Consider the following 16,077-nt stretch of genomic DNA (forward strand, 5'->3'; position numbering starts at 1 on the left):
ATCGTATTAAGTGAATTGGCGTATTTCTATCTAATCCTAATACTCACTTTATGTATTTTTGTTGTAATCTCTCTATTTCTTCATATCTCGTCCATCCCCAGATTTCTAATCCATACATAATCACGCTTTTCGCCAGTACGTCGAATAGGTTCACCCTTAACTCCCAATTTTCTCTAAATAGCTTTTCTCCAAGCCCCCATAGTTTTCCAAGTCACATATTTATTTTCTCTTCTACCTTCTTTCGAAATCTTATTCCATCTCCCTTCCTCCTCCTCTCCTGCATTTCATCATCTTTGATTTTCCTACATTTAGTACTAATCCCCTTTGTTCCATATATCGTATCTTTTTAATTTTTTCAGCATCGCTTTCATTCTACTTTCACTCTTTGCCATCATCACTATATCATCTGCATATCCTAATGTCCATATTTTCTTCCTTCCTATCACTACCCCTCCTTCTTGCACCTGTTTGATCTTCACTTCCAGGTTGGCGAAGGTAAGATTAAATAGCGTGCTGCCCAAAGGGCACACTTGCCTTACGCCTTTGTAAGTCTCAAACTCCCCAATTATTTTTCCTCCCACTTTTACCTTACTCCCTGTTTTCTTATATATTTCTTCTATTCTTTTCCTGATTTTCCCATTTATCCCTTTCTCTTTCATGATTTCCCATATTTTCTTCCTCTTTATCTTGTCAAAAGCGACCTTCATGTCGGCAAAGAATACGTACAGTTTTCCTCCTTTTTCCGTTATTTTCTTCCCTATTATTGTTTTTAGTACATATATTGTGTTCATTGTTCCTCTTTTCTTCCTAAATCCCATCTGCGTATAGCTTAGCGTTTCCTTTGCATCTAATTCTCTTTTCAGCTTTCCCCAGTATTTCCGCATATATTTTATATCCCGTGTCCATCATCATTATTCTTCTCTAGTTTTTCACTTCTTCATTCCTCCCATTCTTATATATTGATACTATTACTGCCTTCCTCCATTCTTCCGGATATCCTTCTCCGTTCCATATTCCGTTTAAGCATTTTGTCATATCTTTTAACAGGCTTTGCGTGCCTTCCATCCACACTTCATTTGCTATACCATCTTCTCCTGTCGCTTTTTTCTTTCTCATTTTTCTTATTACCTCTTTTACTTCTATTACTTTAATTTCTTCACCTTTCTCTCCTTCGCTGTCTTCGGTTTCTTTCCCTTTGCTTTCTTTCTTTTCTTTCTCTCCAAGTTGTCCCTTGAAGTGCTTTAACCATTCTTCTTTTCTTATATTTTCATCTAATCCAATTCTTTTCTTCCTATTGCAATTCACTTTATCCTAGAAATATCTTGTCGTCTTATCTTTTCTTATTTCTTCTGCCACTCTTTTCCCCTCAGCTTCTTTCGCTTTTCTTATTTCTTCTCTGTATTCTCTCTTTGCTTCTAGGTATTTGCCTCTGTCTCCTTCCCCTTTTCTTACCTTATTTAACTCTGCCATCACCCTATCCCTTTTTTCCTTACATTCTTTTCTCCACCATCTTTTTTTTTGATCCTTTTTTTCCTTATCTTCTTTTTTACAACTGCGTTCTTCCCTCTATTTTTTATATCTTTCTATTTATCTGTTCGCTCTATTGCATCTATCCATCTCTGATACTCCCTTATACCTTCTTCACTCCAGTCGTCTATCATTCTTTCTTCCTCTTCTTTTCTTTCTTCTGCTATTTTGTCTCCCAATTCTACTTCTACTGGTAAGTGGTCCGACTTTACCCTCCCTTTTATTTGAACCCTTTTTATTGCCTCATCACCTTCCTCGTTACCGATACATAATCTATCGTTGACATTCCTCTCTAGTATATATGTTATTTCTCTCTCTTCGTCTCCTTCTTTTCTCCCATTCTATTACTAAACCCATTTCTCCTAGCCATTTTATCATTTATCATTTCTTCTCCCTCTACGTTTAACACTTTATCCTTGGCCTTTATTTCTTCTAGGTTTTCTTTTGTCTTCCGTTCTCTCCCTTCATTTCCTGTTCTTGCGTTGAAGTCTCCTCCTATAATTATTGTTTTCCCTCTGTTCTCCTCTATTTCTTCATATACACCGTTGCTATCATGTATTTCCTCCCTCCAATCTATATTTCTCCTGCTATGACCTCACTTGTCCTTTCTTTCTTCCATTTAACCTTACTCATCCTTTTCCTCTCTCTTACCACCATTAATCCTCCCTCTATTTCTCTCCCCCTTCTACCTTCCCTTCTTGAGTCTCTCCACTCTATGTTATACTCTTTCAGTTGCTTCTTCACCCCAGTTTTTGCCCCTTGCCTCTTCACCCAAGTTTCCGTTAGCCCTATTATATCGAATCCCCTAACATATTCCCAGTCGTCTTCCTCCATGCTCCTAATCCCCGCTACGTTCCAGAATAGTATCTTTACTGCCTCTTTTCCCTTTCTCTCCCGCCCCTCCTCTTTCTCTCTTTTTTCCCTATTGTTTTCGAAGCCCTTCCGCCCTTTTTCCTATCATTTTTCCCTCTTTCTCGCTCCCCCAGCATTCTTCTTCCTTTGATTTCATCCCGTTATGCCACCTCTTTACCTCTTTACCTTTACTTTTTATTTCTCTCGCTTTCCTTCTTACTTCCTCTCTTATCATCCTCTACTTCCACGTCCAGAACTGATCTATAAAGATCTTTTTCTGTCCCAGCTTCTTTTTCCTCTTCATAATTCCTTCTTTTTGTTCTCATGAAGCGCATCTAATTTACCACATCTTTTTTCCTCTTTCTCTCCGATCATCCCTCCCCGCTGTCCCTCCTATTCTTCTCAGATTCACTATCTCCTCTTTCATTTCTAGTTGCTCTCTTAACCAGTCCCCTACCTCACTCTTCTTTTCCCCTTTACCACCATTCATTCCATTTTTTCCATTACTTCATTAAACATTTCTATCCATTCTCTCCTTTCTTCCTCCCATGCCTCTCTTAAATCCCTTATGTCTACCCGTATCTTTTCCATTATATCTTCTGCACTACTACTTTTTTCCACTTCTCCTATCGTGTTGTTCAATCCCTCTCCCTCCTCCCTTTCCATCTCGCTCCCCTCACTTTTACTCTTGCATCTTTTTGCCTCTCTCATTTCTCCTCTAATATTCTCTCGCAGCCCCCCTCCGCTCTCTCGTCCCCTCACCACCTTTACCTTTTCTTCTTTTCCTCCTCTGGGCCTTTCTTATGCATCCTTCCACCCTTATCTCTTAATTTTTCTGTTGTCACAAATCTTTCCATCACTAACCCGTACGCCTTAATTCATCCCTCTAATTCTACTCATGATCCCACCTTTATTACCTATCTTACCTTTTCTGTCTCCGCCTTTACTTTTTACCGCCCCTCCTCTCTGCCTGCCTTTTCCGCTTCATAATTTTTTCTCTTAACCTCAACTTTTCTTTTTTCTTTATTCCTCTCTCTCTGCTTTTTCCTGCTCTTCTCCAAATCTCTCTCTCTTTCTCTACTCCACTTCTCTTCCGCCTCCACCCTTCTTTCACCTCTATCACTCTCCTCAAACACTTTTCCTCTCCAACTTTCTCACCAAAACTCGCACTCACAGTCAATACACGTCCTCTCCCTTCCTCGAGTCGAAACCTACTCCGAATAAAGAAATATAAATCACAATTTATACACAAATAAATTAGTCACGTAAAAGAAATAATAATCACTGGTACTGATCAATGGTAAAGTACTTTGATGTAACCAATTCATTTAAAAATTGTTTTTTTTTGCGTTACATTATATCATTTAGTTATTGTTATCAGACAGATTGTAAATAAAATATGGAAAAACTTTTTGAAATACTCAAATTAGTTTAAAACATGTAATGAAATATTATCATTTGTCGTTATAAATATTTTCAAAACTTAAGGCTATATACGCATTTCAAGGAAAGTTGATCCCTGTATCTTTATTAGTTTTTAAAATATAACCTTTTGAAAAATTTTTTTCATTTTGATTTAAAGTTAATAACTTTTGCTATAATCAATATTTTGTTATAAATATTCTGGAATATGATGAGCTCTATATATGATTAAAGTCGATGTAACTTATTAATTACTAAAGATTTTTATATACTTACAATTTGAGAGGAAGCAATCTGAAGAATCATGGTCGCGAAATGAGGCACCGTTAATATTGAATAATATCATCGACCACTGCAAACCCGCAAGCTCCTAGACCAACATTCGACATCAGATGAACTAATTCTCTTGCATGGCAAACTGTTACTTCTAGAGGAGGACGGCGTGGTAAATTCGTAGATTCTGAAAATCAATATGTTTATAATCAAATAGATTAAGATCAAAGGATATGATATACGAGGTGTGATCAAAAAGTAAGGTGAATTTTGAAATTTATCGGGCTACGTCCGTTCGATCTTCGACTTTTTTATTTGGTTATGTCGGCACACTCGTCTAGAACATACGTTCCAAATTTCAGCTTTGTAGTATGTTTGGTTTGTTTGTGAGAGGCATCAAGGTTAGAAGTATTTTGCGTGCTCCACGATTTGCTGCTGTCTAAAAACATGGATCAAAGAGTTTGCATTAAATTTTGTGTGAAAAATGGAATCAAATGTTCCAAAACACTTGAAATGCTGAAAGTAGCATACGGTGAGTCTACTTTAAGCCAAAAAAATGTTTACAAGTGGTATAAACTCTTCCAAGAAGGCCGAGAAGACACCGACGACGAACCTCGTTCTGGACGCCCCAGCACATCAACAACTGATGAGAATGTTGAAGAAGTGAAGAAAATAGTGTTGGGAAATCGTCGAATTACCATTAGAGAAATTGCTGATGATATTGGCATCTCATTTGGTTCGTGCCAATCAATTTTGACGAGACGTGTGTCAGCGAAGTTTGTTCCGAAATTGCTCAATTTCGACCAAAAGAAACGTCGCATGAGCATCACCCAAGAGCTACTGAATGACGTCAACGATGATCCAGATTTACTCAACAGGGTTATAACAGATGACGAAACATGGGTATACGGTTATGACGTCGAGACTAAGACTCAATCGTCCCAGTGGAGGCATTCTGGATTACCAAGACCAAAAAAAGCACGCCAAGTTCGATCAAATGTAAAGGTTTTGCTTACAGTTTTCTTTGACTGCAGGGGCGTGGTGCATCATGAGTTCTTGCCACAGGGTAGAACAGTAAATAAGGAATATTACCTGCAAGTTATGCGCAATTTGCGCGAAGCAATCCGCCAGAAACGTCCGAATTTGTGGAAAAATAAAAATTGGCTTTTGCACCATGATAACGCCCCTGCTCATACATCGTTGCTTGTGCGCGAATTTTTGGCTAAAACCAACACAGTAACGATGCCACAGGCACCGTATTCCCCAGATCTGGCCCCCTGTGACTTCTTCTTGTTCCCAAAACTGAAGAGGCCCATGACAGGACGGCGTTTTGCCACGATTGAGGAGATAAAGACGGCATCGAAGGATGAACTAAGCAAGATCACAAAAAATGATTTTTTGAAATGCTTTGAGGATTGGAAAAAGCGTTGGCACAAGTGCATTATATCCGAGGGGGATCACTTTGAAGGAGATAAAATAAAAATTGATGAATAAATAAATATTTTTTGAGAAAAATAAAAATTCACCTTACTTTTTGATCACACCTCGTATATTCCTAATTCACATACTGAAATCTAAAGATAACAAATACAAAACGGTATTCAAGGTACACCACCTTAGAAGTCCATAACTTATTTCGTTAGTGATTAATAATAATAACAGAACTATATTTTATACTGTTTGAGATATGATATAATGGCATTCAATAAAAGGTATTCACGAAATGTTCAAAGAACATTAATAATTGAAAAAATGTAATTTGAAGAAAATTGGGATTGTTTTGCTCATTTTTTTCTATAATAAAATTTTTGAAAGTTTTTTGGAATAGAATTATTATGCTTGAGAACGAGCAATTATTTATATCACTTTAGCAATTGACTATAGTAAGCATATTTTAAATAAGACAAAAATAAGAATTCAGCAACAATTTGATGTACGGTAATTTATTCACGAGCTAATAATTTTTTCTTAAATAATTGAAGAAAAAAGTATCAGCTTCTAATTACTCGTATATGCGTAAAATTTATACACAGAATTTATACAGGGTATCAAAAAAGTTTCGGTACGAGCCTTCATTTTATCATGTAAGATATTTCAGACGAAAGTCAAGGTCATTCCTTTAGTAATTTTCAACGACGAATCTGATAGTGATCTGATGGCGAATTTGATTATTTTAACCTTGAAGATGAACTGCAAGATCATTTCAAGGTTAACACTCTTTTTCAAACGGCGGAAACTCCTTGTTTTGATACTGGCAATCAAAAATAAAAATCGAGAAAATATCATGTTTAAATATGTTCCCTTACCGTCAAAGTCATTCCTTTGATTTGTTTACTTTTAGCGTTACCCTGCAATTATTCATTTGTAGAAGGTAGTAATAACTCTTCGGGTCATTTCTTTGTCGATCACAACAGCTTCTTTCTAAATCCTATTTCGTAATTCTTCTAAGTTTTGTGGTCGAGTATCGTGAGATTTACTTTTTAAATATTCCTAAAGAAAGTAGGAGGGGTCAGGACGATTGATCTAGCAGGCAATTCTTTGATCCATCTACTTCCAATGCTTCTTTTATCCTTGGTATGATTTGATTCCTAACAAGTTTTTCATACTTCACAGCAGTGAGATTATCTTCAATGTAAAAAGGATCTACTGAAATTTCATTCAAGGTGTTAGCCTAAACATTGATTTTTTGCAGGTATTATGTATGACTCTCTTATCATTATCAATCATTTATTATAGATTAATATCTACAATTATACGTATAACTCTCTTATCATTGTCAATCATTTATTATAGACTAATATCTACAATTATATGTTTAATTTACCACTTAATGGAAAAATTGCTTCATTAGAAACAACAATCTTGTACAGAAAATTAAGATCAGTATCAATTTTAACGATATCGTTTCACAAAACTTTACTACACGGTTGGGATTACCCTCATTAAAGTCTTCTACTAAATGTATTTTGTAGGTATAGAATGTTATATTTTTCTCATTGTTTCTTGAGAAATATCGTCTTATGTACCTGCTTTATGGAAAATATGATGCAGATTTTCAATAAAAACTTGTGTGATATCAAATTACATTTATTTAGTAGTTCCAGATATTGGACAACTTGATTTATTAAGTATTACTACATTACTATCCACTATTACAAATTTATCATTTGATTTATTAAGGTCCTTGACGATCCCATGTTCTTCAAATTAGTTTACAGTTCTTTTTATTATGGTTCTAGAAATGGGCTTTACACCATCTCTGTTACGGAAAGTTTCATTAAATATTATTCAAATATTTAAACTTCACATTCAAAATCCCTAATTATGCATCATTAATAAATAGTTTTTTCCTGTTTAAAAAGATAAATTTATGCCATGATTTTTTAATGAAATAAAGGACAATAAAATCAAAAAACTTCACAAAAACTTTCTGAAAACATTGAATATCACTGAAGATATGAGTATTCTTTATTTGTTTGTGGAAGTCTTGATGAATCAAATAATACAGGTTAATAGTAAGTGACTTTATTTAATTGAAGACAAGATACAGACTAGTGCATTCGCACGGACCGGCATGTTGGCTCGTTCATTCGAGACTAATTTATTAGTTCACGTATGCAGGATAGTAACGAACTTTATGCACGAGAGGGAATATCATAAGAATTTTTAAATTATTTATTCTAGCGGTCAGCGTTTGATCCTTGAAGGAGACAAACTTGCCTGATATACGATCTACTCGAATAACTAGTGATAGTAAATCAAATGAAGTGAGAATTAAAATTAAAATCAAATCACATAGGAAGAATAAGAATTAGTAACGACCAAAATGGCCAGCCAGACGAGAAATGTAATATCTACTCCCATGAAAATGAACATTAAGAAGTAGGAAATAGTTAATAGTAAAAGATAGCGAAATAGCCCAGATAAATACGCTCAAAACAAAAAATAACGGCAAGCACATCTACCTAAGTATTGGCTGAGTCAAAACTAACAAGTTCGACATTCATAAAAAAAGGATTCTAATGATAACAAAGCAACTATAGTAAATTCAAAAAAAATAACACGGTGCCAATCAAATCATCTTCTATCGTTTTCAACGTCGAAAACATTCGACCGTTAGAATCTTTGTTAAATTTCATAGCTAAGGAGAAGAACTACACTTTGAAAGTATTAGCGCAAAATAAAGTGAAAATTCAATCTACTACATCAGAAAAGTATCTGCCGATAATTAGCCCACTTAAGGGAAAAACTACGCAGTTCTACATATATCAGCGTAAAGAGAACAATAATTTTAAGGTAATTCTAAGAAGTATGCACTCACTTGTCGACAATTAAAGCTACAGGTAGCTCAATTTTTACTTACAAATAATTATCTATTGGTACCTGGTAGTTATTTAAATCACGACCTTTTGTCTCCTATCGCTCTGTACAACAGGTAAATTTATTTAATCGTTTGTCGAAATCCTTCAATTTAGCATTAACTATGATTTTACGTCTGTTGTTATTATTCATAGTATATTCGTGTTATTACTACATTTATTCTTATCCTAGTTTTACTTATGTTTAATTATTCATATCTATTGTTGACGTTCCATGAAAAAAAAATCTTTAGTAATGCGAATAATTAGTTAGTTATAAATAATTTATAAGTACTCGTACTGTATGCTTATATTATACTTCGTATATACCAAACAGCGTTCCACCCCATGGTGAAATACGTACAGTTATCTCAACTCAACTCAGTGCTTTAAAAAGCTCGATTAAAGTTAAAAAATACCGACTACATCTACAGCAGGTCCCACGGCAAAATCAGCGAGAAGAGAGCGATATTAGTACCACAATTAGTATCAACGTCGTTCCAATTGTGATTCGGTATGCGTGTGGTTAGGAGAAGAAGTTCCCATCATGCGGATTTTCTTAATATAAACTGTATTAGAGCTCGCATTCAAAAGCTTCGTCTTTTTCTGGTCGACGATTCTTCCTACCACATTTTTAGGTTTTTAAAATCACTAAGTAGCTGTATGGCTCGGGTCCATCGTCGATAACAGTATCATTTAGATATAAAGATTCACGGTGTTGACAAATAATCAATTAACGTGAAATTTTTCTAAATGTATGCAATGAAGTCAAGGTAAAAAGGCTTGCTACAACAACAACGACGGGGTCTGGATAATCAGACATCTCTTCATTTATTCTTTTGTACCGTTGAATAGAATAACTTAGCTCCAATAACAATTAGTGCGATTTATAAATCACTCAACGTGGTTTTTCAGAAAGATATTGATTTCTTCAATAGTCTGTAAGATCAAGTAGTGACGATAGTCACAAGATTATACATGGGAAAAGAAAAGATCGGAATACAGATACGAATTGCAGAACGTATTTTACACTGTAAGAGAGTTCCATCTAGTATAAGTGCGTATACAAAGTTTCAAATCAGTACGTTGGTTTAAAAATTTTTTACAGTAATTTAAATTACGATTTTCATTGTGTAAACAAAATCATAAAAAAATGAGTTTCGTCTGCTTATTAAACATTATTTTCTACGGAGAAAATCAATTAAAGACACTGAAGAAAAGCTAAGAAAATATCATGGAGAATCTGCTTCATTGCATGGCATGGTTCAAAAGTGATTTACTGAATTTCGTTAAGTTAATGATATTGTACTCACCGATCGTCGATTGAAAATACTTGAAGTTAGTGAGGCTCTTAACATTTCAGTAGGATGCACATGGAACATTTTACATTACTGTTTGGGCATGAGAAAGTTATCTACAAGATGTGTGCCGCGCTTGCACACAACAGCTAAAATTGAATCTAACGATATCAAATATAGAAACTTGATTGGTATATTATTATACAATATAAGTAGTCGTATAAGACTAGATTGTAGTTACAGCGTAAATTTGCTAAGTCGCTTCCAAAATTCTTATAATGCCACTCACTTCAAATATACATTGAGATTTTTGAAATATTTATATAGAAAGATATAAAACTTTATTATGAACGTAGTGAAAATGGTAAAATGTTAGACTGTTTTGTACATGCATATCGGGTTGATGACAAAGAGAAAAGAAAATCGACAACTGGCTACGTTATAAGACAATTTGGAAATGTAATCTATTTCAAGTCAAAAAAACAGAGTAGTGTATCTAAATCGCCTACTGCATCAGAGTATGTAGCATTTTCAGAAGCCGTGAGTGAATTGAAATTTGCTAAAAATCTACTGCATTATTTTAGAATAAAATTGATTATACCTATTAAAATTTACGAGGATAATTCTGAAACAATTTTAATTGCTAAATTTGGGTAATTTGACTAAAAAATCTAAGTATATTGAAATACATTAATATTTTGTTAATGAAGCTTATGAACAGAAAGAAATTATTAAAGTATTATTAAAGTCGAAACTCAGAATAATTTAGCGGATATATTTACCAAGGCTTTAGAGAGAATTAAGTTTGAGTATTTTAGAACTATTTTGAAAATTGTTGAACCTGTGAACTATTACGTGAAAATATACAAGAGAAATATTTATAGCTGTTAAAAAAATATTGAAGTTTATAATACAGCATAAAATTAAGGGTGCGTGTTGAAATATGAGTTTTATTTATTTTTTATTTTATATCCTATATACATATATATGTACACTGCGGATGTATATGAACTATGATGACGTATTGAGTTTATTTACGAGCATGCGCTGATTACATACGACTGGTATTTCTCAGTGTACGCTCATACTATAAGTAGATGGAAAGCAAGAGTCTAACTGAGCAGACACAACACTGTATATACTATGTAACAATATTATTTACAGTACATTATAATTTAGCATGAAAAAAGTTGTTTATTTATTAACTATCCAAAACCATCTTAATTATTAACATTTCTTTTGAATCCTATAGAACATGCGTATTGCTACTAATATTACGCTAAAACCTGTCCACATGATGAGAATCTGATTTGGAGACATGAAATCAGCAAATTCTACGAACCTAGTGATGCTTAATCACTACGTGAGACGTGAGATCAATTTTGATAAGTTAATAAACTGTCTCATAATCTATGAATCTGAGGTTAGTAGTCACTTCGTCAGTAGTGACTTCGCAGAGCTGGTTAGTGTTGATAGTGAAGTTATAGATTCACTTTTCCGTCGCAGTTTGTTCACAGATCAAGAAGTTTGCCATGATAATAACACTATACACTCGCGATTATGTACACTGCATGCAGAGAATGGCGATTGTCACAAATAGCATGGTACTAGATGAGACGCCAGCCTTATGCGAACGAATAATTCGGTGTAGCCCTTGCGACAGACACTTGATGGCATGCGAGTTTGGTAATAAGGTTAAATACTGTCACGCAAGTCTCATCGAGCAACTGATGTCTGCAGCTGTCTACAGATACTTGAGAGGTGTGAGAATGTAGAATGGCAAACGCTCAACGAATATTCATAAGTCCGTTTGAAGGATGTATCACCTCGTGAAACTTTTATGTTTATGTTACCTCATGCCGACTTATAGATTATGAATTACTTCGAGGCAATAAAATAGTGGATCTTTCATGATAACCGTAAAAATTAAATAACGATAAAAGGGTGCTACGAAAATCAAGAGTGTGATATTGTAAAAGCGATAATAATCTTCAGCGTTAACTAACCTACAGTAGATACCAAATTAGTCGCGACTTAGCCTATTATCACGAACGAACTCGAGAAAATACGTGAGTGAGAAGGGTTGATATAAAGTGGATTGTTATTTTCGTACTTAAGCTTAATTCGTTATTGTAAGTAAAAACAGATAATTGTGAATGTACAATGTGAGATGTGAAAACACCTTTTTGGACAATGAATTAACGTACTGAACCTACTTTTAGCGCGACCCAGGATTAACGACGAGGACGTAGTGGTTACTTGATCCCTTTTTTGTTTTTTTTTTGTTTTTTTTTTATATTTTGTATAAACGTAAGTTGACAATAGAGCTTTTGATAATTTTTTCTTAAACAACAATGGAACGAGTAATAGAGTTTTCTTTAAATATTTGTAATTAATAGTTAAAGATGCAGTGATAAAAATTTAACTACAGCTTTTAGTAGATTTGGTAAATAAGTTTCACGGTGATAACCATTTACTTCGTAACATTCCCAAAACTTTAAGAAGTCACGATGAATTCACTCACCACTCTGCTCTGACCAAAAACCTAAGCCATTATTGTTTTCAATAAACTTAAAACCTTCTTTTACGTGTGAAAGAATAACATGAATTTTTAATGTCTCTAAAAGCTGTTCAATACTTTCCAAAGCTTGTTTTAATTCTTCAATATAATCATCAAGTGAAGATCCTACTTTTCCAGAGGTGAAACAACAGTTTACCACCTTGTCCATAGCTTTAAAAGCTGTAATAAAAGGTAAAATTTTAAAAATACCTACCTCTCCACATATTTCAATATCTTTGAGTCTATCAGACTCTTTCACAAGCTTCCTACACGCATTGCCCTCAAAAGCATCGCCATGAGAATTTTTTGAAATAAGATTGAGTTTGTGTGGCCATAATAGAGCTTTTTCTAAGCCTAAAAGGGAAACCAAATCTTGCCAAAATAAGTGGTTTACGAAATCTTGCAGGACATGTAATTCAGGTATAACACATTTATCCAAAACATAAACATCATCTTTTTCATAAAAAATGGGAGGATTAATTGTGCTGTGACACATCCTACTACATTCCTTTTCTTCTCCTTGATTTCTTAAAAGTTGATATCTATCGAAATCTCTTCTTAACCCATTAACGTCCAAAATGTCAAAATTTCTTGCATGTTTTCAAAGTGATTTTTTCCTATGTAATTGGCGTTGAAAAAATTCTTGAACCACATATTCTGATGTAAAATTGCATGCTCTTTCAGAATCCGTTGCCAGAATCATGATAAAACTCACAGGAAAAGAGATATGCTCGATTGAAACATAAAAAACACCTAAATTTTCGAAAAAAAAAATTTTTAGGATTTTTTTTCGAAGTCTTACAGTGAAAATATCACCTTGCGACCGTGATCAAAGGTGATCATGGGATTTGAAGTTTAACAGGAAATTTTTTTGTTTACCTTGAACCATCGCTTCTTTACAAAATGGCGGAAAAAACGAATTTTTTTTTTTTCAATCTTCATCAACTTTTTTCTCAAAATCTATGGTCTTTAGAAAAAAAAAATATCATAAGAACAAAAATGTCTTAGAATCATTCGAGAAACATCCTAAAATTTTATCAGAATTTTTGGAGACATTTTTGAAAATTCCATTTCCCAAGTTTCCCGAAAAATCAAAAATTGTCTCAAAAAATTCTGAAAAAATTTGAGAATGTTCCTCGAGCGATTCTAAGGCATTTTTGTTTTTATGAATTTTTTTCTAAAGACCATAGATTTTGAGAAAAAAGTTGATGAAGATTGAAAAAAAAAATTCGTTTTTTCCGCCATTTTGTAAAGAAGCGATGGTTCAAGGTAAACAAAAAAATTCCCTGTTAAACTTCAAATCCCATGATCACCTTTGAAAACGGTCACAAGGTGATATCTTCACCGTAACACTTCGAAAAAAAATCCTAAAAATTTTTTTTTTCGAAAATTTAGGTGTTTTTTATGTTTCAATCGAGCATATCTCTTTTCCTGTGAGTTTTATCATGATTCTGGCAACGGATTCTGAAAGAGCATGCAATTTTACATCAGAATATGTGGTTCAAGAATTTTTTCAACGCCAATTACATAGGAAAAAATCACTTTGAAAACATGCAAGAAATTTTGACATTTTGGACGTTAATGGGTTAAATCGCCAAATGTTTTTAACTTCGTGGCATTTGCAACTTCCAGTGCATCAGATTCATTTGAAGTAGTGTTGCCATTCAAACTTGTATCTGGAGTCGATTTGCGTCTCAATTCATTTAGAGAGATGAAGCAGTACGGACAAGGATATGACGAAGTTGCAGTTTGTTGACCATTTACAATCAGCAAAAGCTTAAAGTCTGCAACAAATTTAAAGGGGATACCATTAAGTTTAGTCAAATCAAATAAAAGCTGAATATTTGCGTGAGTTTCTTCGATTCCAGGAACCACACACAACAATATCAACCTATTGACACTTGATAGCTTACCTTTTTTGCTTAAGCGACCTCCCTCAGAGTACAGCGTTCTTTTTTTGGGACAATTGAAATCAACTGAATCTTCTGGATCACTTTCGTCATAACAATCTTCTTGCATGGAACTTTCTTCATTTTCAGTTGAATAACTAGTAGGCATAATACATAAACTAATTTTGAAAAAATTTTGTCCACCATCAGCCATAGCTTTGATACAAAAATTGCCCACTAATCCTCTACTTTCGATAACTTTGTCTAAAAGTTCTTCTGCGTTGGCATAGACAACAGGGCGTGATTGCTTTCCTGCGTCTGTTCCGCTTTCACAATCAAATTCATGTACACCTGATGTGTAAACATCTTTTAATTCTTTAGACTTTTTTGACATATGCTCTCTGTAGTTTTTTGGAATAGACATTCTATCCACATTACACCTTATGAAATTTGTAATTTTTTTTATTTCTCTTTGTGAAGCTGCTAGTTGGACTCGAAAATTATCTAATTTATCTTCATCGAAGAACACTGTCTTATCAATCTTATTTACTGTGATTCTTGTACTTCGCCCAGCAGTACTTAAGTTCAAGTCGACATTGACTCGTCTGCCATTTAGATCAGGTTGAGATTCTAGATTGTTTTTAATAACATGCGTTGTAATTTGCTGTTGTACCTTTTCTGGGAGTTTCTCAACGAAGCTTATTATATTATCCCTAAGATTATTGCAAGTATGAGTTTTACCTCTTTTTATTTCTTGATAACACTTGCTGCAATATTTAATAAGATCAACAGAATCACTACTTTTATTCAATGAAAGCTTCTCTAGTTTGTGTGATTCATAAAAGCCTGTAGAAATATCAATTTCTTTATTTATATCTCTAAATTTCCCTCTGCCTTTCTCAACTTTAATGTGCCCTTTGGACTTGGCAGTCAAGCATAGATAACAATCACAATCGTTATTCAAGCGAGTTTGTTTCAATAATAATAATTCCTCATAATGAGGCATAGTTGGTAATTGCCGATTGAAAATTTCTTTTTCAAAATCAAGCAGTGTCAAATAACAAGATCTGCATATGCACAAAGGATATTTTTCATCATTCAAATCAAATTCTTTAGATATAAACTTTTTTATAAGTTTTTCAATAGATTGACTTATTAAAAATTTGTCTTGCTTAATTTTTCCAAAGATAATTTTTCGACCACAGGGGCCACATACTTTTTTTCTATTATCCTGATGAGAACACGGCGGAGTCATTTTTAAAACATAAGTTTCAAAAATGCAACTCAAAGAGGTTTTGTGGATTTTTCTTCGGTATATATGTTACTTCAACATGAATTTTCCTCTTACAGATTAGCATGCGCAACCTAGCGGTATAAATAGAAACTGAAAATTGGTATATATTTAAAAAAACAAGAACTCTATCAAAATTAGCTGAAACATTTTGAGATAAATGGAAGATTAAACCTTTCAAGTTTTGGATTGTTCATTAAGCCAAGTAAATAATTTATTAACATAACAATAAATTGTTAAAAAAATACTATAATTAACAATAAATACTGAATAAAAGCTTAATTTACTTGATTTATAGTTAAAAAAAGGATTGCACATGTGGCCTCGAAAGCTCTACTTATAGCACTTCATGAGCGCGCATAGCGTAAATACAAAAACGTCCGTAACTTTCGAAACCATTTAGGATTTTCAATTTTTCATTTTTTTCATCTACAAATAATGTAGAAACTTTCTGTGTTAGCGGATTTTGGATCCATTTTTGGATTACTTTTACATGCTTCAGGAATACTGTGACCGGATGCTATGTAACTAACAACTCAAATTCGAGGAGCACGAGATGCATAGCGAATCACGGTAAAGATGATGTCGCAAGTAACAACTAATGTGT

The 16,077-nt window shown here is 33.8% G+C and overlaps 1 protein-coding gene across 3 annotated transcripts in view; it reads right to left on the bottom strand.

Moving 5' to 3' along the window:
• The window catches only part of LOC131675546 (ran-binding protein 10), a 710,588-nt gene that overhangs the window by 235,331 nt on the left and 459,180 nt on the right, over positions 1-16,077 (bottom strand). For all 3 annotated transcript variants that reach the window (XM_058954562.1, XM_058954563.1, XM_058954561.1), the window contains exon 7: positions 4,078-4,261. In XM_058954562.1, coding sequence (XP_058810545.1) covers positions 4,128-4,261 — 134 coding nt within the window. In that variant the 3' untranslated portion in view covers positions 4,078-4,127. The remainder of the gene's footprint in view (positions 1-4,077; positions 4,262-16,077) is intronic.

This window comes from Phymastichus coffea, unplaced genomic scaffold (assembly GCF_024137745.1).
Source record: "Phymastichus coffea isolate CEN01 unplaced genomic scaffold, Cenicafe_Pcof_1.1 PCOF00025, whole genome shotgun sequence".
NCBI lineage: Eukaryota > Metazoa > Arthropoda > Insecta > Hymenoptera > Eulophidae > Phymastichus > Phymastichus coffea.